General features: G+C 42.5%; 1 protein-coding gene across 6 annotated transcripts in view; it reads right to left on the bottom strand.

The window, feature by feature from the left end:
• Positions 1-22,683, bottom strand: part of LOC306803904 (deubiquitinase DESI2-like) — a 72,664-nt gene that overhangs the window by 7,650 nt on the left and 42,331 nt on the right. For 5 of the 6 annotated variants that reach the window (XM_079309867.1, XM_079309866.1, XM_079309868.1 and 2 more), the window contains 3 exons: positions 8,854-8,926; positions 7,459-7,552; positions 6,334-6,475 (listed from right to left, as the gene is read on the bottom strand). In XM_079309867.1, coding sequence (XP_079165993.1) covers positions 6,334-6,475; positions 7,459-7,552; positions 8,854-8,926 — 309 coding nt within the window. Of the gene's footprint in view, positions 1-6,333; positions 6,476-7,458; positions 7,553-8,853; positions 8,927-9,779; positions 9,911-22,683 lie in introns of those variants that run through there. The other variant, XM_079309871.1, reaches the window with a different exon arrangement.

The following is a 22,683-nucleotide window of genomic DNA, read 5'->3' as shown; positions in this document are numbered from 1 at the left end:
CTGCAGAGACACCACATCAGGAATACAATACAGCAATTTTTAAACTGCATGCAGTCAAAACTGTGCATGCATACAGGCAGAAGCAAGATGAAAAATTACATCCATCTGAAACCATGAGAATAAATTCATGGGTGCAGGGCATCTTTATAAATAAGCTTCTTTTAAACATATGTGGCAGCTAAAAACCAGAAAACAAACACAGCCTGTTCTCCATGAAGCTAACAACATTCAAAGGCTGCTTCAATGAAGCAAGTCTTTCCATCAGCTTCACTGAGAACTGGCTCAGGCACCAGGAAATAAAGCTTTCCCAATGTTCTTTCATGTTCTGTGCCTGCTTATTTGTTTGTTTCTTCATTTTCTTCTGTCTTTTATGTCTGTTGGGAGCACTGTCTCCCTTATCATTAAAAGAACTGCACACAGGTTTTCACTCAACAAAACACCTACCTCCTCTGCAACAGAGGCAACTGAAAAGCGATTGTTGACTAAGGGAGACATCAACATTATTTAGGATTTGCTAAAGACTGATTTATAAAAGCTTTTGCTGCTTTTGACTGTGACTCAAATGCCACCTGAACCTCCTTCTTCTGGTATTTAATCCTTTCTCTGTGATAGCTTTCAGGCTAAGGAGAGCTTCCTAGATTTTAATAACTTGATGATAAAGAAGTCACATGGGAAAGTGCCTGGGGATGGACCTGAAAACTTTAGTCTTGAATTATTCCCTGATGATTAAAAAACTGCCCTCATTTGATCCTTATTTCAGAGAATTTGCTGAAAGTCTGATTCTGATGTAGGTTTGTTATGTGCTGTCAGTTTTGCTGTGACTGAAAAAAAGATGGGTGAATATTCAGAGAGAAAATAATATGCACTGACTACCATCTCCTGTCACTTCAGCACAGCTCCACACTCTCCACATGTAAAATACAATCCCCCTGCTCTATTAAAACTCCAGCCATATTGTCAAAGGACAACTGGGACAGCCACACCATCAGGGAAGCGTACACCAGACATAGCTGTACAGCCAATCACAGAGATATCTTCTGCTGCACTGCAGTCACAAAAGATGCACATTTCCTGCTGTCACACTGATATGCAATGACAATGTCTCCCTCTGCTATTATCAACAGGACAGATCTCTACCAATAGTACAAAGGAAGGGGTAAAGAAGCTCTGGCACCCATCCTAGACCCAGTGATCTGCCTGCAAGCAGACTCTATTGCACCAGGATCATCCCCTGCCCCTCAAGGAGATTCAGGTGTGTGGCTTTACCAAGCATTCCATCTGGCATGCAGGTATAATAATTTCCCTGTGGTGTTGACATCAGTCATGGCTATGCTAGATGCTTGCTGCAGTCCTCAGTAACCATCAGGATCCACTGTGCAGACTCCATTTGTTAATCTTCAGGGTATTTCCTGTTGGAGACCATCCTTTAAGGCTGATTTGAGAGTGCTGGGGACTTCAGGAGACTGGAAGCTATTTACCTCCCAGGCTGAGCATTGTAGTGCTGCAGCTCTAGGACTAGCTGCACACTGTTTGATTGGGACAGGGTTCATAATCCCTGCCTTCTAGGATCCAGCCTCATCTAGGATGCTAATGAATTTTCCAAGGCTGATCTCAGCCACCTCAAATGCTTAGAAGACTCTCTTTCCCTCCTTTGTCAACAAAGAATAGGCCCAGCTCACTTTGATAACCTCCAGATGTATTTTGCAAGGCCACTTCAGCTCAAGGACAAGAGCACCAGTTCTCCAAAATAATTTTCTCTTTCTAGAAACTTCTGAAAATTTTACAACTTCAAAATGAGTTGCTAAAACAACAAGAACAAAAATTCCAATTTAGGCAGAAATGTGTTATCTCCCTGTTTATTTAAATAACTAAGGTCGGACAGTTCCCAGAGGAGAGGCTAAGGAATTCCCTGCTTCAGAACATCTTGTGGCTGATATTTAGAACTTTTCTTGAAATATAGGACAAAAGGTAAATAAATCCTTAGTCCAACTTGCTCTTCTGCACCTCAGCAATCTTCTCTTTCAGTTACTTGTGAATTAAAATGTCTCATCAGCTAGAAGTTCTGTTTGAACCCACAATACATCCTAGGAATAGTTTTATTAAAACTATCAGATCCTTCTAAAAGGCTTTGCTTTTGAATACCTGATTTACTCCAAAAATTTAGTTCAACTCTAAAATTTTGTTCAAATTTTAACCATATATCCAGATAGCATCTTTGAGCCCTGGCCTTTAGATCCAATCATTTGGATCAAGAAATGCTGAGCAATAAGGAAACATTTACTATTTGAAGCAGTAAAGGGCTGAAAAGGATCAGTAGGTACAAAAGGAAGCTGAATGTTAAGATACCAACCTGTTTTTCCGAAGAGTTTTTAATTCCTGTAATATAAATGACCTTAAAAGACCTTCTGAAGAATGATTAAATGTGGGCACTAACTTCACAATTGAGTCTGATCTTTTTAGATCAGGTTTCTGTGGGTATAAGAGAAAGACAACTTGGAAAGCAAAGAGGGATTTTTGACTGTGCTTCATCACCCCTCAGTGGTGTAAGTGAGATTCTGCTTTCATAAACTTGCAGGGAATTCATACCAGACCATTCGGGTGTTTCTCAGGGTAAACAGAGGCTTTTAGTCTTTTCCAGTACTTAAGATAAATTACTCATACAAATCAAAAAGAGATCATTCCTCTTTCAAGAAGATGAAGGAAAGATGTGATACAAGAATAAAAAATCTTTTGCCACTGCCATCATCAGGTAAACCACTGCCTCTCTATTAATTTCCTCATTATAATGAACATCAATTTCATATGTTATCAAAAGGCCCCATAAGACCCACTGAATTCATTGTTTTCCCAGCACTTGTAAGACTTTTGGGGACTAAAAGGGGCTGCCTACCCTGATGCTCAGAAGACAGACTTCTTTGATAATGATGTGCTGTGTGTCCTATAACAAGGTGCTGCAGGGTTTCCTTAAATAGGATAGTTGCTTGACAGTAATCACATTAATGAAAGGAGGAGGAGTGCTTTCCTTGAGTCATTTCACTCATCTTCCAGTTATGGTGCTGATTCAGAGGTGTTTTTCTCCCTTCCCATGGTGGTTTGTCCTTTTCTGAGACGTGTTGTAGCAACTGTCGTCACTCTGGTAAGAGCACAGCTCCACAGCTTACATAGAAAACTTCAGAAGCATAGGAAATTGCTGGTGAGAAGTCAAATGAGTTGTCTGCTGTTTGTGAATGTGCCAAGAAGCAAAAGTTTTGTCAGAGTCTTTAAGATCCAGTGACGTGTGTGATCCTTACACTCAACACTGAGGAGTATCACCAAACTGGAGAAGAACCTCAAAGCAGTAAACCTTCATCCTCCTTCTGACCCTTTAGTTGCTGCTGTCCTCTGTGCAGAAGCTGTCCTCAGGCACTGCACTCTCATCACATGCCCACTCATCCAAAGGACTTATATTCTTATATACCCAAACTCAAACCCTGTTAGTCAACCTTCCAGCTTTTCTTGTGTTTGGAAGTACAAGCTGTGCCAAGTATGCTTTTGCCTCTCCCAGGATCTGCCTTCCACAAATCCAAATTCTATTGTAGGCTTGCAGGGAAATCACGAGCCATGCTCCTGCACTGAAGGAGGCTTCTGACAGCAATTTCACAATTCCCTGTATCTGTGTATGCTCCTACCCAAAGCACAGACTTGGGGACAAAATGTGTAATATAAGTACAAGTCTTTCTTGGCACCTCACATCATAGCTTCTTGTGGCCCACTGCTGCAATGACCAGTGCTTCTGCAAAGCAGTGGCAAGGATAGAACCTAAGACCTTTGGGTCCCCACAAGGGAATTCAGAGTGCAGGAATTTCTTTCCATCTTCATTAGAGCAATTTGTAACTTCTGCCCTGTTTCTATCTCACATCTCCATGTTCGAAAAAAATCAGGAAATTCAACAGTTCACATTGTGGAAAGAACTAATCATTTTAGCCTTTTGCTTTGTTTTAAAATGTTTTTCTAATGTTCAAAATCCAGTATTTTTTACCATCTGGCAGAGTTTAAACAGCCTTTTTTATCAGGCAGGACAACTCAAAAAACATAAATATTTTGCAATTACTTGAAGAGCCCTTTGAACTAACTGCTGTAAGTATACATTGGGGAGGACTGCAGGGGATTGATAGGAACAAAGTAACTTAGACCAGACTATCAAACAGAAGAGCTTTTTCCAACCTTGACATAGTGTTAACTGAATCCCCCACTCATGCATAACTTCATCAGAATGAAACCCCCACTGGAGTACTAAAGCACAGAATGGTCCATAAACTCAGAACAGAACAGGAAGTTTGGGATCTGATGATGATGACTTCACTGATTCTTCTTTGCATAAATTGTAAGCATAAGTCCTCCAAAGGGATTGCCCATCCTCTTGGGCAGTTTCTTCAGAGAGTATAGCACTATTTTCATTTTGGGGACTGTCAGCATAACCAACATGAAAGAAGTAAGCTTCTTGTAGGCAAGTTGCTAATCCCAGCTGATGGGCCTCTTCATTTCAATCCACAAACAATTTGCTTAAGAGATTTTCAAATACAGGTATCATGACACCATGTTGCACGAATCAAGTGACTGAAGCAACCTTGACTAAATTTTCACTGCTTGATTCAATATCTTTTCACATTTCCACACTGACATAGATGGTGAGGGTGAAGGGAAACTGCAAAGGGGTGTAAAGTGGTGTATAACCTTAAATTGGAGATGGGCAAATGCACAGGGAGTGCATCAGATTTATTTCTTATGATCATCCATCAGGATATTCTGCCCTGCTTTACATCAGAACTTCCTTCAATACTATTCAAAGTTCTGTGCAGACAGCTCTTCACTTCTTGTATAACCCACAGTTCCTGCTGAAGAAGAATTCAGTGACTTTATTTCACTGCTGCACATAAAGAATTTTATCTTTTCCTAATAAGTCCACAGCTTTCTCCTGAATTTCCTTCATAATTTTTAAAGTTCCTATTTTTTGTTTCAGTAATTTGCTACTTTATTCCAAATTAATAGTGTGACTAACATGGATTTATTCATTGTACTGCTTGGAACTTCATTCTTTCTTTGTACCAATTCAATTCCTCCTTGTTTGTTTTAATTTGCTAACATTTGCAGGAAGGACTCTCTATATAATTAATAAGGATGGAACCAATAGAGAATTGGTGTTCCTAAGAGCCTAAGCATGTCCCTTGTAAGTCAATTGCTGGTTCCCAGATTCACTTGGTATTTTCTTACAAAATCATGCAGTACTTTTTCCATGCATCTCACCTGGGACCCATGATGGGCTTGTTTGGGGATGAATGAACCTTGGGGAAAAGAGATTATTGGCATAGGACTCTTGTCCCATATAATGAAGAAAGGAAAGATGTGTAATCATTTGGGATGGGGATTCCAGAGGGTGAAATTAAAGTTTCACTGTTACTGCAGTCCTACCCTAACATGACAAGATGATATTCTCTCCTTGAGTTTGTCATAAAGCAAGTATGGAAAGCACAGGAAGAGTTTTATGGGAGGTCATTTCCATTTTGTACTTTTCCCATCTTTTTCTGACACTGGGTTAAGATCTGGAAATCAGATTCACACAAATGCTGAATATTCACTTATTAACTGAAGCACACTTTAACCAGCTCATCTGGGAGCTGAGGAGGAAGGCAACTTCCCCCCAGAATAATCACATCTTTGGGAATCAAAAATCAGATACCTCAAATCAGCAGTTAGATGGAATAAAATCTGTGTTTCTCTGTGCTTCAGTTGTCTCTGAATAGAAATAACAGCTTGTTATATAATTTCTCAAAACTCAGTGGTATTAAGAACATGAAAGTGAATAAGCACTGAAGGTGTCTACAAGAAAATCAATTCTTTATTTTAATAGGTTTGGATGGTTTAAATAAATAAAGGAAAAGAATGCCCACTCTCTGAATACTGCAAATTTTTGTTTCCAGAACACTGCTAAACCATTTTTATGCCTTTGCAGATCATACACTGTTATTTATGATTGTTATAAAAATAATGCACATTTGCATGCTAACCAGGTCTGTCCTTTCAATTCCTGCTCAGTGCCTGTTCAGTGAACCAAATTACAAGCACTCTATTTTCCCACACAGTTTAGAACAAACGTGATAAACCTGCCACATCTCTACCTCCTGATCCCACCCCCTTCAACAGCAAAGGGCTTCCAAAAATATTAAGGGCAGAGACAGAATATTTGGCTATGGCCTCTGACTTGGCAGCGTGTGCTGACCCCAGGTCCCTTTCTGTGAACATTACTACAGATCTGAAGCAGTAAAAAATGAATAAATAAACCCCATTTGTGCCCACCTCAGCCAGAGCAGAAGAAAAGTGATTACAGTTCTTGTGCATCAAGTGGTACGCGTTGCCTTTGTACTCCTTGCCCAGCTCTTCCATAATCTTATCCACGTCCTCTTCTGTGAAGTCTGTAGTGCCCAAGGCAATGGATTCTCTAGTTAAAAACAAAACATACATCAGGAAAAACAGAAAGATACAGTGAAGAGTGTCATACATACCAAGGGAGAAGGAAATAATGAGATATTTGGAAGGACAGGCTTAAAATGTTCTGGACATGCCTATCTGAGGCCATCAGAGACTCTCACTAAGAGAATGGCACAGTAATATCCACAGCTTTTCCACAAAGCAAGTCATCACACAGGCAACAGCCTTGAGATCTTCTTGCTCACCACCAGGGAAGTCTCAACTCTGGGAGCTTGCTCCTACTCTGCCCATCATCCCAGGAAAGAAATTTCTATCACAAGAGAGATGTTTTTTCCACAACTGAGAGGGTCCCCTGGGCCAGGAAGGAGCAGACTGAAAACTTGATACAGAAACCTATTTCTTCTCCCAATATTCACTCTAGCACTTGCTCTAAAATGGCCCTCAACATAAACTGGCAGTCTGGCAAGGTCAAGCTCCCCTGCCATGGACATTTCCTTGACCCACAGGCTGAGCATCTTGAACACCACAAGAATGCAGCATCCTCTCAGACTCCTATAGTCTGTCCCTTCTAACAGAGCAGCAATAAACACACGCAATGAATGGCTTCAGGTACTCTGTGTAGTGTCCACAGATAGGTGGCACTCATAAAAGGAGAAGTCTTTTTGTTCCCCCTGTGCATTTGCTCTGTGTAACAGGCAAAGCTGGGAGCACAGAAGATTAATAAAATGGGAAAAGAGAACTGCACTCATTTGTAAGTGTGCTTTTAATCCCTGACAAACAGGGTTCATCACTGTTCCCTGTTTGCTGTATGCACTCTTTTATCCACCTCCAAAATCCCTGCAGGGCTGTCTTTGAATCAGGATCATGTGAAGGATGGCAGTGAGGGCACTTATGAGGAGAGTGAAAGGAGGACCCAGAGGACAGGGCTTCCCTGCTCTCCCTCCACCAATGGCTGCCAGGGGCAGAGGGGAAGATGCAGAAAAGGGCCCTTACTTGAATTTAAAGGTCTCGCCAAGTTCTACCGCACTGCCAGGAGTGATCTCGAAAATCCCACTGAAAGGGTAGGGATGCCCTCCATAGGCAAACTCTGGCAAGGAAAGAAACAGACTGTGAGTAATTGAATGAACGCCATGTCAGGAAAAAGTCTATGGCAGCTGTCTGCATGGCTCAACATCAGCACCAGGGGCTGGGCTATTGCCAAAATCTGTTTCAGCCAGGCTCTGAAAGCTGTTTTGCTGCCTGGTTACCTTTTGGACTGAGGATGCCCTCACAGCCTCCCTCCAAGCTAGCTTTCCCTCAGCACCAGGAAAACTCTCCGAGAATGTCTCTGTCCCCATCCAGGTGGCTTCCTCTCAGTGGGAAGTTCTGCATTGAAGGCATCTGGATAAACTGTGAGGGGCTGCCAATGGTGCTACTGAGCTGGAAGAAGCTGTTTCTAGAGCAGAGAGAAATCAAATCTTCCAGAGGGATTTACAGGCAGAGAGTGGGAAGGCTTTGCAGAAATCCAGCTGATTGCACCCTGCTGGCTCAGCATGCAGGTCAGGCCAGGGGATGCTCCCTTGCTATAGAGGCCACCTTGCCAGCCCTGTGCAACACAGCCTGTGATCCTCATGGTGTCACACAGCCCATCTCACAGGGCCTGTGAACGCCTCTGTGCTCAAGATGGAAATGCACCAGCAGAGGTTCTGGCTACTGCATAGCACTGCCTAAAAGTACCATGAGTGAGTAGCCAAGTCATTGCCATTTAATGCTGAAAAAAGAAACAAAGTCTATGATGCTAGTTCACCCTTCCCTACACTACAGATGTTTTCCAGATCCCTTGACTTCTGAAATGGGTGGCTCTAATCAGCTTGCACCCCATCCAGACAATTTCAAAAGTCTGACATGACATTTTCTTTTTTTTTATGTAACTCTGCTTTTTCAAATCAGCAGTTTCCAATATCTGGAAACCCAGATTACTAGACCACACACATTCATAAAGACATACTGAGAAAAAGACGTTTCCTGACAGGGAAATAGCACAAACACATCTGCAGGCCTTAATTGACCCTAATTGACCTCTGTTCCCCCTCCTTCATTTCTCCCATGCTCTATCCCCTTCCTTCACCACAGAATGGCTTCCCAGCATTGCTCCTCCTATCTTCCATCCTGATACACACCTGCACAGGCTATACAGGCTGCAGTTACAGGCTGAATAAGGACTACATGGTTCATAACAGAACTGCATGAGCTCCTTATAGACTTCACAATGGACTCTGAATTTTTCAGTTATTTTTCCTCAAAACATCCCTTGCCAAAAGCTGTAAGTTTGGGGAGCTTTTCCATATCAGACTGACCATACAGTTTTTCCCTATGTTCTGCAGGTAGCAAAAGGGAAATACTTCATACCTCTGCCGTAGATCTCGATGCCAGAGTGGAAGACACCAATCCCCAAGGTGGAGGTGTATTCATTTATCCAGTACTACAGTAAGAGAAAAGCCACATTGGAAGCATTAGTGGAAAAGAAACACATGATCTTGGTCTAGGGTATATCCCTCATCTCTCCAACTCCTCTCAAAGAGATAAGTGATTTTGAAATTATCTTGAGAAAACAAATCAAGACTCTTACAAAAGAAGTGGGCACTGTGCTTATTCAGATGGATTGGATTAGCACTCCAAAAAATGCTCATCTAACCCTTTCCAAAGGTACTAACCTGTATCAAGATACAACTGGACCTGAACCTGCATAAACCCAGCTGCTAGAGGATGTGTGTTTATCTAATCTTCTCACCCAATACCTGACATTGAGTCCATTTTATCAATTCACTTGCCTTATTTAATCTTCAAAATCCTCAGTAAGAGAATCCCCAGTTATTTTCCACACACCTTGTAACACCACCTCCCAGCACCCCTACTTATTATTAGTTTGTTTTCAGGCAAAGAGATCATAGGGATGGATGTCTGTTGCCCCAATAGGTCAGACAAGTTTTCAAGAGGAGCCGTTGAGTGGCTGCATTGCTCTGGAGCCCAGCATTGCCCTGTTACATTTAGAGCAGAGTAACACTGCAGCCCAGTGCACATGTGGCAGGCTCCTCTGCTGAGCCTGTTTCCACCACACCGTGAAGGACAGTGCAGACACCCAAACAGGTCCCAGCTAAGCTAATTCCAGGGTGAGGAGCTGTACAGCCATGCCAGGGCAATGCTGCACTGGAGATAATTAGCCCTGCTCAGCATCAGTGTTTATTAGGTCAGCTGCAGAGCTGCACTGCTACAGAAATGATGTTTTCAGGCACTGAGGAGACTGCCCATGCCTGGTATATTTACAGTTCACTTACAGCTGCTGTGCAATGAAGATACATCTTCTAGTAACCCAGAGCAACTAAATTCTGGTTTCAATCTACCACTGCGAGAAAAATGAGTGGTGTTCACTTGTTCTTGTACAAGGACATGACAGGGTCATTAAACTAATATTCTCTTCTGGGTCTGCTAGCAGCTTCTTGTGGAATCAGAATAAGCTGCACCTTCCCTGTGTCTGGTGTCACTGAGCTGCCATGGTATGAGTTAGAGCCCCTCTGCTGTCAGGCAACCAGAGGTCTGGCATACTCCAACAACTGTGCTTGCACTACTTGCTTATGTATTTATGATGACTGCAGTAGCTCTGTAAATCACCTGAACATGTTTTCTGCAGAGCCACTGCTGCTGTGAAAAAACACAGTAGCTTTGATATGAAAGCCACAGTCACAAGCCTGACTTAATGTATGGCTAATCTTGATCTCTTAAACCATGTCCCCAAAAATGCTTGCCCCTGGCAGTACAGCAGTTCCCTTTCCCTCCAGAAAAGGCTGTAATGCTTCTTATTCTTTGTGGGCTTTTTAAATCACAAATGTATTGTTGTAGGAGGGCAGCAAACTGCCTGACCCCAGCTGGACCTCTGCTGACCTTCTGTAATCTCCATTTACTTCACTTGAATTATCCAAACTCTTGTTTTTAGGGTCAGGTAGCTCTCAGCCTCTCCCAGCTGGCCAGCACATCAGCAGTGAGCCCTGGGTTGAACACTATGCCTGGTATTTAGGTGCCTTTCCCCACAGTTCTCTGTTGCCTAGTTTTCTGCAGCAGGAATATCTGCACTCTGGGGAAGAAGATAGAAGTGGAGGCCATACATGACACCATGGGAAAAAAGCCTGTCTGCCCTGGCCACAAAACCCTCCATTCAGTTCCTGAATCCCCCACAGAATCTTGTTCCTGAATCTCCTCACAGAATCATAGAATCTTTAGGGTTGGAAGATACCTCTAAGATCATCAAATCCAGCCATCAACCTACTACCACCATGTTCACCACTAAACCTCAATGCCATATCCCCTCATTTTTAAATACTTCCAAGGATTGTGACTCCACCACTTCCTTGTACTATTCCAATGCTTGGGAACCTTTCCTGTGAGAATATTTTCCCTAATATCTATTCTGAACCTGCTTTTACACAACTTGAGATAATTTCCATCCTGTCACTTATTGCCTGAAAGAAGACCAACCCTCACCTCACTGCAGCCTGCTATCACATGGTTATAAGGAGTCATCAGGTCTCCCCTGAGCCTCATTTTCTCCAGGCTAAGCACTCCCAGCTCCCTCAGCTGCTGCTCAGACCTGTGCTTCAGTGCCTTCACCAGCTCTGTTGCCTTTCTCTGGACCTGCTCCAACACCTCAATGTCTTTCTTGTAGTGAGGGGCCCAAAATTGAACACAAGATTTGAAGGGCTTCATCAATGCCCAGTACAGGGGATGATCACTGCCCTGGTTCTGCTGGCCACGCTATTGCTGATAGAAGCCAGGATGCCCTTGGCCACCTGGGCACACACTGGCTCATGTTCAGCTGCTGTTTGCCAGCACCCCCAGGTCCTTTCCTGCCAGGCAGTTTTCCAGTCACTCATTCCCCAGCCTAAAGCACTGCTGGGGCTGTTTGACCCAAGTGCAGGATCTGGCATTTTACCTACTGCACCTCATATGATTTGCCACAGCCCATTGTTCCAGCCTGTCCTGATCCCTCTGCAGAGCCCTCCTTCCCTCAAGCAGATCAATATTCCTGTCCAGCTGGGTGCTGTCTGCAAACTGACTGAAGGGACACTCATGGGTTAACTCCTCAGATAGTCTCAGGTAGTCTCAGTGAGCTTCAGAAAAACATTGGTTTCCCAAATCCTACTGAAACAACTCCCAGATGATCCAGTAAGTAGGTTGTCTTCTTCCCTCAGGCTGAGCTATTGCATACAACCAAAACATGTTCAGGTCACGCCAGCTGCTTTGCTTAGAGAAGTAATTGATAGGAAGAGAAGGGAGACTTTTTAAATTAGAAATACTCTTGCCAGTTATCAAAATCAGAGCTATCTGCATAGCCTCAGTCTTTGTATTTCAAACAAGGAAGTTACACAGAAAGCCACTTGCAGCTATAGCTTTTGCTTATTCCATATTTAAAGGTTATGTGGGATCCAAACAACAAATAAGTAAACAAGCAAGAAGAAAAATCCTCTCCTTGACTGACTACCTGTTAGAATAATGTTCTGAGCCACCTCATACATGCAGAGCAGTCTCAGAATACAAGCTTGCCCTGTCCCCCAAGCACTCTTGCTCACAGTGCAGAATTTCAGCCCCTGCAACCCATCCTGCTCAACTACAGGAGGAGAGACAGGCTTCAGGTCAGCCTCAAAAGTACACATGAAGAGGCCCCTCCAGATATAAAGAAGAGAGGTTTCTCTGGCTGATACCAGGTGTTGCAAGATTATGACCATTACAGAGACATTTCTGTCTTTAAATGGTGTATTTTTTCAGTATTAATTCCTTTAAATGAGCTATTATGAATTGAAGTACAACAACTTCAGCCATACCTGAATTTGAACTGAACACAAGATATCCTGATTTAGTACTTTCTCTCAAATCATTTCAATCACCCAAGGGCATTATTGAAACAGGGTCTGATTTGCATCTTGTTTCTGTTGATACAATACTGATATGACCTGCTAGCAATAGTAAAGCACAAGGCAGCTCTGAATCAGGGCTGTACTGTCCTCATCTCACCTCTGTCTCCAGGGTGCAGCAGAATCTGCCTCCAGTGTGTGACTGAACTCAAAGTGAATGCCTCACAGCACTTTGGCACAGCCCCCAGCTTGTCTCAGGAGGAAGCTGTGCTGAAGTGAACATGTCAGTCAGTTGCTGAGCTGGAAAAGAGAATCCAGGCCAGGTTTGAAACCAGGTTTGTACACACATGCACGAGCTGGCTTTGTTTTCCAAGGGGTTTGCAATTCTGAGCATAAGAACTGCAGCAACAGTCAACAAATACTCATCTCTGGAGTAAATTGGTTATTGCTTAGATTAAAAACAAAAATCTGCAGCCTGTTCAGTCAGATGAAAAGAGCCAGGGAACTGAATACAGCAGTATCTTAAAGGGAGTTGTGATTCATGCTTGCATTGCATACTGCCTGGAAAATTGTGCCCTAAACCATACAGAGAGGGACTTGGAGCATTCTGTCTCATTTCCATCTTCAACAGAGACAGAGAACAGCTCATATAATAACAGAGATGGGGAGGAAGGGTAACCAAGCTATTATCATTCCACAACAGCAGCAGATAACCCAGAACTCACAATTCAAACCCAGAGAGGAACCTCTGCATTTAGTTTGTAGTGCAGTTAATAGCTTTTAGTGAAGGTCCCTGATGAAGTAGAATTTTATTCAGGTTTTTTATTCAGGTTTTCCCCAATTTTCTGTTGGTTTGGTTCAAAGCTCAGAGTAAGTGAGATAGCTTATATTCTGGGAAATACTCTGAGTCAGTTCTTGTGTTATTCACTTCATTTATCCATCACAGAGAGGTAGAAATAAAAGTCTTACCAGAACAGAGAACCATACCCTAGCTTTCCAGAAAAGAAAGAAATTAAAAGTTTTATTATATTGACATGCATCTTTTAGGTCTAGAATAGAGAAGCAGATGATGTGATACTGGCAGATTATATCATCCTGGGAGTTTTCAGAGCCAGACTTCCCAGGAACTCATGCCAGAAACACGAGCTTCCAGGTAGAAGAGGCCCATCTGTGTAACCACTAACTTCCACCATCAGCTAATACTGAACTATAACAATGAAGTTTCTGTCACTAACTCTCTCTTCCCTACTTCAGACCTACTTCATTACTTTCCATGGTGTGTCACCAAAATCTTTCCTGCATCAATGTGCTGAGCAGTTTAACTAAACAGCTCCCCAGATGCTGGGGACAAGACTTCTTCTATGAGTATCTCAGGTATTATGAGCACTTGATACTTTCTCTGAGCAGCCAGAACACTAAGCAATTCCATTTATCACCCTAATACTGACTGGATATTCTACTCCAACAGATCCATCTACTACCGAACAGATGCTAAGCCTTCTTTCCTTATGGTCTGCATGACCGTATAGAAAATAAATCCACCAGTTGTTAATTAGATCTGATTTCAATAAATAGCTGCAAACTCAGAGTACCCATTGCCATAGAGAACTCTACTCTTCACCAGGTATCACACACAAGCAATATCTGAGCCAGGATACCAGGCTAGACAGAGCTTGGCTCTGACCTCATCTGGCGCTTTGACGTCCAGGTATGACCACACACGACTGTGACAGAGACTCCTTTACCAGGGATGGGTGCAGATGATGAAACAGTAACTAACTTACTAACAGTAACTATCTCTTCTCAAAGCACCATCTGCATGTCATTCAGAATAATTACTTCCTTTTCCCTGTGAGTTCACTGGTAGAGCTTTGCTTCTAGGAGAAAGGAAAAAATTAGTAAAGAGTGATATTTAGACACTGCTAGGAAGCAAAAAGTGTGTCAACACAGGTCCCATAAAAGACTCAGCCCAACCACCTAAGCTTGATTTTAATCCTTTCCTTCTTCAGGGCCAAGTCACACACTGCACTTGGCCCTTTAGAGATGTCTCCTCCCCTAGAGGGATCTCCCTCTAGGATGGGGGATCTGGCTTGCTGAAGAGACCCTTGGCTCAACAAATCCAGGTGGAGGACACCCAGGGCTGTATTTGCCCCTGCAGTTAAGTTACCTGAGCTGCCTCATGAAGATGTGCAAAGGACTGTGTGCACTAACAAATCCACTGCTCAGTCATATCTCAAACACCAAGAGAATGCTCTGCAATGTTAAATCTCAACACAAAAGGCAGTCTTTTAAAGGCTACATCAGATTGATGCAGCTAGGGAACATCAAAGTAATACCTCAGCATTATGTCCTGAGATGCATTGATCCAGAAATCTGAGAGCACAAAAGATCAAACTGGAGGGGAAAGCTAGAGAACAGCATTCCAGGAAACCAGCGAATAGAATCCCAGCTGTTTACAGCATACAGCCACCAGCTTCAGCAGAGTTTATTTGTACATCTTTCTAAATCAAGACTCAGAATCTTGGGCCCACAGATGTGGAAAGAAAAGGCCCATAAAACTATTCCCCTAGTAATGCTTGCAGGGGTGAAGGAAGATTTACTTCAACTACAGATATGCAGGACAGGGGCTTCCTGCAGATCCAGGGCTCTTCAGTCATATTGCAGCAGTGATCACTTCTGTTCCATGGCCCCAGGCATGCACACAGTCCTGCAATATGTCCCAGTCCTTCTGCTGTTCACCCTTTCTGCCCTGGAGCCCTAGTGATAAAAGCTCACTACCATGTGAGATGACGTCAAATTACATGGCATGGCTACTATCAGCAAGTTTTCTTTTGCAATTGGATGAGACTTAAGCTCATTTGAGTGTGACCCACATCTCTTACACTCCATTCTCCAGGGGCCCAAAGCTTATAGATTCATCAATTTTAAATTGCTATTTTCCTAATAATACAGTGAATACAGATTAAGTGAGAAAGGGTTTAAATACATGTGGGCAGAACAGCAACTAAATAAAGCTTAACAGAGTATTGAGGACTGATGACACAGGCCTGTCTTTGGTACATCACACCTGGGAAAAGCTACCTGGGTGGGTCCTCACTCCAGCACACACAGAACATGGTTCTTCCCAGCTGGAGAGTCATCTCCTATGTCAGGTTCTCTTCACTGTTGGCAAAAATCTATCAATCTGCACATGATGGACATGGGTGTGGAAGCCCAACAGGTCACTCCAAATCCAATCAGCCAAAAACACCTGCTTCAGTCAGGTATGTTAACTTTCAACTACAGTTCCAGACAGTGTTAAACAAAATGCTGCAGTAAAGAGCTCTGTGTTTACAAACAGGCACAGACTCCAGTTGCAGTAGGCAATAACTTTCAAGTATGGAGCAAAACAATTCCCAGGGCGTAGGCATTGGCCTGCTTGCAAATAACCTGACTGGCAGAACTGATTAAAGCTCAGGAACTACAGGTTTTCTTCCAGGAGAGCATTCTCAAATACTGAGAATTCTGCAGCTTCAGTGCAGCAAGAGAGCTTGATGTATCTCTGATGAGGCAAGGATACAGGATGACACAAGGACCCCATTCAAGAATCACACTTCAGGAGAACTGGCTGAAGAACAAAGAGCTGAGGAGCAGTCACAGGAAGAAGAAAAAGACAAGGCATCCTTTGGCATGCAACTGCCTGTGCTCTGCTGCATTTTGAATGAAAGGAGTTTCTGCTATTCTCCATCCTTCAGGAGAATACAGGAATTTCCTGGGAAATGACAACCTGATACTTAAAACTGATACTGCTAAACATATTCCCTCCTGCAAACCCACAGATAGCAGGAAAGGAGACCCAAGGCAAGATGGTCTCTTGCAGCCTTGAGAAGAGCCTGAGCCTCTGTGGGACTGCAGCAGCCAACTGTCTCAGCAGCTCTTCTATTTCAGCCAGGTTCTGCTCTGCAAAGGGTCTTTTCCTCTCAGGTTGGGCTAAATATAGGCTGCCTCCCCAGGAAGAATTTCTTCAGAGTTTACTGTAGCTTTTCAGATATTATTGTAATATGCATCTGAATTGCCTGATGTATGAGCCAACAGTAAAACCTTTACCATCAAGAAGCATAAAGCGCTTATTTCAGAGGCTTCTAAAATGCTGTGTGTGGATTAAAAACTGATGCTGCTGCTGAGACAGATTGGAAATCTACTTATGGTTCAATGTTGTGACGCAATGAGATTTTACTGGAAGAATACAAGGACAGAAGAAAATATTAATCATGCTGTGGAAAGGAAACAGTAAGCATTTCAGTAGTTAACTTTTGTGTGCATTCAGAATATTTTTAATTAAAAGTCACAAACAAGATTCAGCAGTGACAATGGGATACCTCCAGTGTTTCCACTTGCAGCCTCATCCCATAAATGGTAGGCACAGTTCTAGCTCAGTATACTGGTATTACTTGAAGTCTCTTACCATTTTCTGCTTTCTCCATTACTGTTTATACTATCTACCCTGTTTCACTGCTGGCAGGTGCTGTCCTGAGCAGAGCTCCCTTCCTGCAGCTACACCTGTGAGGTGTTTATAGGTTTACTGCTGTGTATCCTTGGCCTCAAGGCATGCACTATGAAGCTGCTATTCAGAGGGCAGCTGACCCAGTGTGCTCTGCATTAAATACAGTTCTCTTGTTGAGGAGAGCCAACACTCATCCAACTCATGTTTCAGTGCTTGAGCGGGAACCTGCCTTACCAATGGAGACATAGGGAAACTTGCTGGCTAAAATAAACAACTATATTCTGTCCCTGCAGAATGACCATCCCTGTCTCTTCTGTTTGTCACACCAGTCATGACACTGATGGCCCATCTTGGTTGTCTCTGTGCACAACATTGTATTTATATCAGATTGTTCACAGCACACAGGAAGCAATATGCCATTCTTCCAACCTCCAACTGTTTTCCTAAGCTTTATTACTGGCTGTTCCTGAAGGAGTCAGCTCAGTGAGCCGGGGTGGGACTGGGACATCAAACAGAAATCCCTGAGGGGGAATTGTTGGAGCATGGGCCAGTGCTAAGAGCCTGCCTCACACAAAAAGGGCATCCATTTGCAGGATTACACTGAAATATATTCACTCATGGAATGTGCCTGAGAAACTCACATGTTAGAAACTCCAGGAAGTGATAATACCTTTGCCTTAGATGCATTCACAATGACAAATTGAGAGGTATTGAAAAAGAACAGCAGCAAAATGATCAGGGAAGTGGCAAGACTGACATATAAGAATTAATTAGAAGCACTAACAGCTTGGCAAAGCAATGACTGCAAATGACAAATCTGCAAACATTTGAAGGGCTGACATGAATTATGGGAGAATACTTCTTAAGAATGATACAAAAGATTAAGTAGGAGCAACATACTCAGTTTAAGAAGAGGAGAGACTTTGACTAAGTGCTTAGAAGTTTCCTGGCAGCAAAAAAATACCAAGAAAACATTTGTATAACTCAAAGCCAGATATTGAGAAAGTCTTAGTGTGCCTATGCAAGACTGAGTATTGAATGGTCTGAAATGTTTTGCTGTGCTAATGTCAGGGAGGCTGTTAATATTCTCAGCTGTGTTGTTTCAGATGCTGCACACCTACCTGCATTGTGAGCCCTCAGCCCAGACTGTCAGTAATCACAGAATGCAGATGAGTTGAAACAAAATGCAAGGGAGATAAATACCCAACAGCTTGGACAGGAGCTGTGACAGGAAACACAGTGCAGATGCTTTGGCTTTAGAAGTAGATTGACCCTGACATATCTGGTCAGCAATATGGCCTTAGGGCTCTCTGTCCATCTTGCAGAAAGGATGTAACTGAGAACTGTAATAACAGATAGGGCTGTTAAATGATTTTTCAGATGTGGAGTAATGCTGTGGCCTTGCTCAGACCAAGAAATATTAACATCTTTTCCTTGTTGGCAACCATCCTTCTGTGGACCTGTAGCAGGGTTTCTCTCCAAAGAAAGGACTAACCCCATTCTGATATCCAGCATCACAGGAAGAAAACAGACATTTGGTGCATCCTTTGCAAGCACACTCCAGTTAACACATCAGTCCTGCCTAGCCCACAGCATCTGCTTTGCTCAGAGTATTGGGCTGCAGGTAATATGCACCCTGAGTCCCCCACAGAACAGCTGATTGACAAGCAGCTGCAGCATATCCCCAAAGTGCTGAAAAGCACAGTTCATCTCTGCTTTGGCAGATTATTAGCAGAAATTCAAACTTCAGTCTTTCAAATCCAAGATAAATGCCCTAATCACCAGCCATAGCTTCTCTAAGTGATGCATGCACATGTAAACTGCCCAGCAGAAGAGAGTGAGAGATTCATGCCACCAAATAAACCAGCAGCTAAGACTTCTCTACCAAAGATCCTTGCTCAGGTTCCTGACTTTCTCTTCCATGAGAGCAAAATGCTAATATGACACTGATTCTTCCTTGTTGACTTGCCCTCCTTTGGAATGTTCCTGCCTGAGCAAACACAAATACCTGCTTTCTGGTTAACCCAGGCACACCAACATGCCTGACCACCAGGCAGATTTCTTGTGATCTCTTCTTGGTTTTCTAATGAGAACATCCAAAATACTAATCTCTTTCAAGCTACAGTATAGTTTGAAACACCCTTCACCATGCTGTTTCTATTCATAAGTACTTCAGGATCCAAGCCACAGCCTTCAGAGCCTCTGAAAGAGAAAATTAATATCTATGACAAAACAGTCTGTCTGCTCATCCTGTTAACAAGGCTTCATGTCTTGGTGGATTGGGCTGCTCACTCTTTTTCCTGAATTGTGTTTTGTTTTCTTTTATCCTCTGACAGTGGCTCACACCTGTCAGGTCATCCAGACAAACAAATTCAATCTTCATTTCCTATCGTAAGCCTTGATTAGCTATCAAGATCATTCTGCCTTTTCTCCTGACCATATCTAGTTGATAGCAGAGGTAGGAAGGATCATGTCCAAAATTTCTAGGCTGTGATCAGCCTGAAGGAATGGGATCTAATGGGCTAACAATAAAGTCCTTCTTGTGACACATACAACCTTGAAAATTTTGATCAGCTGTATGCAGGCACTTACAACTTTCTGTTGTCAGAGATGACTGCCAAGTGGATGCAATACCCATATTTGCATTGCAATCCAATTTATTAATGCTTTCACCAAGGGCAACAGCCTCCAAGATACACAAGGCAGGGACATCTACTCTCATTATATCAAGAAAGTGTAAGAAACTGGTTAAAATAATTTCTGACTTCTGCCAAGTTTCTACATGGCTAACTACTTGGAGAAGACTGGGGTAACAACAAAGTAATTGCAACTACAGCTGTCAAAAAGGGATAAGAAGTCCACTTATGATATCACCACAGGCAATGGAATAAACAGTTCTTCTTGTTCCATCCCATTAATGCAGAGTACAGTAACATATTGTTTTCAACCTGTTGTTTATAGAGCCAAGGAAAACAGGAAACAAATTCAAAGAAATCTGTAGGCTGCCAGGAGTACATTTGTTAGACAAAAGCTGACATCTTCAGTAGAAAAAAAATTTAGAATGAGAGGCATACAAACATTAAAGGAAATAAAATTATTGCCCAAAAAGAAACTGGAGAGAAAAAAATCTTGGGTTGAAACAGGAGGTGGAAGCATATTTGAACACCCACAGATAAATTGATGAAGGATAGTTCCACAGCTAGGATGCCAAACAAGAACTTGAGAGGTATTCCCTGCCCTGCTATGGATATACCACAGATTTACTCCAGACCAGGTCAAAACTGAAATTTCATCAGCATGATACTACATTCACATTCAAAACCATGATCCTTCAAATTCTTCAAATTCAAATTCCATTTACCCTGAAGTCTTTAACCATCATTATCAGCAATCTGGATGGAAGACCTTCCCATTCCACTACAGTGTGAGCTCCACTCTCAGATAAAGAGAATCCCCAAAACAGATGAAGATCCCAGCTCTCTTTCAAACACTCTTTGCTGCTGGAAGTCCATAAAGTAGGACTCACCCTGGGGTTCCTAATGGCAGCATTTGCACCTCATTGCCAGGAGTGAAACCCACCCACAGGTGAATCTGAATCCTTACAGAAAAGTTAAAAAAAAAAAGATTCCTCAGATTTTCTCTCTGTGCAAGGACTGTGTAGAGTCAAAATTACATGTAAATTCTCACTCCATCTCATTCCCATTCACTTACCAAAACCAGTTGTGTCTGTCCTGTGTCCAACAGCAATCAGAAAAGAGCAGGGTAGGGCCTGTTAGCACTAAGGAATCTATAATCCATGCTGGCTTTGGTGGCACATATTCAAAATACTTCATAGTGTCCATGAGAGAAATTGATTGCATGCCACTAACATTAGTTTGCTACTGAGGGGAAAAAAAAAAATTTAAAAAAAGAATCAATATTTGTCTCCAAGCTTCTGAGAAGAGAATCTATTCTGCAGCATAGATGGGGGAAACCCTTTCACAATGTGAGCTGAGATTTTTTTCCTGGAGAGGTTCCAGGGCCCTTGCCTGGCTGGCAGGGTGCCTAACCAGCTTAGCTTAGAAAAATACTGGGAAATGCAGATTCCTGCAGCTAGCAACCTGTCCTTTCACCCTACAGTGTTTGTCCTGTCTTAGATAAAACTCTTCAAATACAGTACCAATGTCATACAGTGTGTCATCTCTCTGCACCTCATACAAGTAAATGGATATGTGCATTTTTGCCATAATTGTATAGTCTCTGCTCCTCCAGAACAACTACTGAAGAATCGCATTGCAGGGATATCTCCAGATTACAATTTAAGGCATAAAGCAGAAAGCAAGGAACCTGAATATAGCAATGATAAAATGCTGTGTGCCCTGGAGATTCAAATGCATCTTCCTCAAACTCATTTCTGCTGGTCTGAAGAAGGAAAAAAAATAGAACAGTAAAACAAGGAACATTTCATTGAGAAGTGAATTGTCTCAAGAAGAGCTAACTATAATCTAGCTCAATGCCAAAATTGCTTGTTGGAATAATTAGCATCCACAAGGCACAAAACTGATATAGAAACACCAATCAGGGAAGTTCAGAGAGAAAATAATTTATAAACCATGACCCAAGGGCTTCTATGCTGACTGACTGCAGCACTATTTAAAATGACCAAAGATAGCAAACACAAATATCTTAGGAAATTAGTAACCATTTCTTATTGTTGGCATTTATCTATTGCATACTGACAAAGTGTTTTAAGGATACTTCTCTTCCCCCCATATGAAGATGCAACAAAATTATATGTGCAGCATGCCACTGTGTCTAGGAACAAATTAAACAATTGTGGGAGTGTCTTAACAACTCTGATGTAACGTGCTCTGCTTTGGTTTGGCTGGGGGCTACAGGAGATTTGGGGGTTTTTTGAGGTTTTTTTTCCAACAATTCCCTCTGTCTTTATTTAACGAACAGCCCTGGATGCGCAGCTCTAAAAGAATTTAATAGCCACCCCTTGCTGAAATGGCTCTTAGGAGCAGTGCCTGGCAAGGAGTCATCAGCATTTGGTACTGTGAAGATACTGTTTTGTGTGCAAACCACTTCAGATTGAAATGTGGGAGTTTGTCCCTTCAAAGGGACAGCCTCTGTGCTTGCTTCTCCCGAGGGTGACACACACTCCATTGCACAAGGAGAGGCACAAACCTGACAGTGAAGCTTCTTTGGAAAACACTAAGTTGCCCTTCCTTTCTTCTCCTCACCCCCACCTCATAAACAGCACAGCATGTGTTGAACTAGCATTCAGGCTGCCCTAAATATTTCCTTTCTCTGGGCACAATAGTCATTTTACACTTGTAATAAGGCAAATCTTCTGTGCTAGTCTGCTATATGCTGCATACATCTATAAACAGACCTGAAATACCCCAAGAGATTCAGACAACTGCTTCCTTCACAGACTTGCATCTTATAGTATCTCCACATCTAAAACGTACCCAGTAAGATCAGTAATTGAAGGAAAAAAGGGAAGGTAAGGAAATACTTCAATAAGACCAAAGGGGACAATTTGCTTTACGTAACAAGTTTCCCTGGGAATATTCCTCTCTCTGTCTCCTCTCACCACCCCCATTAGTATTTATTTCTATAAAAACCCATTAGATACTGTGACTACGTCTTGGCTCCTATTTGCTTCAGTGAAAAGAGAAAGGGTTGCACATTTGTACCATGCAGTGCAAATGGTATTGTCTGCCAGATCCCTCAGGGAGCTGCCAGATATTCCTCCTGCATGCAGAGCAGACCTCCAATCAAAATTGTGGCCAGGCTGCTGTAGGAGAAAGAGATAAGCACTGTGATGCCTCACCTAGCTCACAACATCCTCTAATATCAAAGATC

This window comes from Erithacus rubecula (genome assembly GCF_903797595.1).
Source record: "Erithacus rubecula genome assembly, chromosome: 6".
Classification (NCBI taxonomy): Eukaryota; Metazoa; Chordata; class Aves; order Passeriformes; family Muscicapidae; genus Erithacus; species Erithacus rubecula.
Note: the sequence above shows the minus strand (reverse complement) of the source record. Positions and strands in the feature narration are given on the sequence as shown.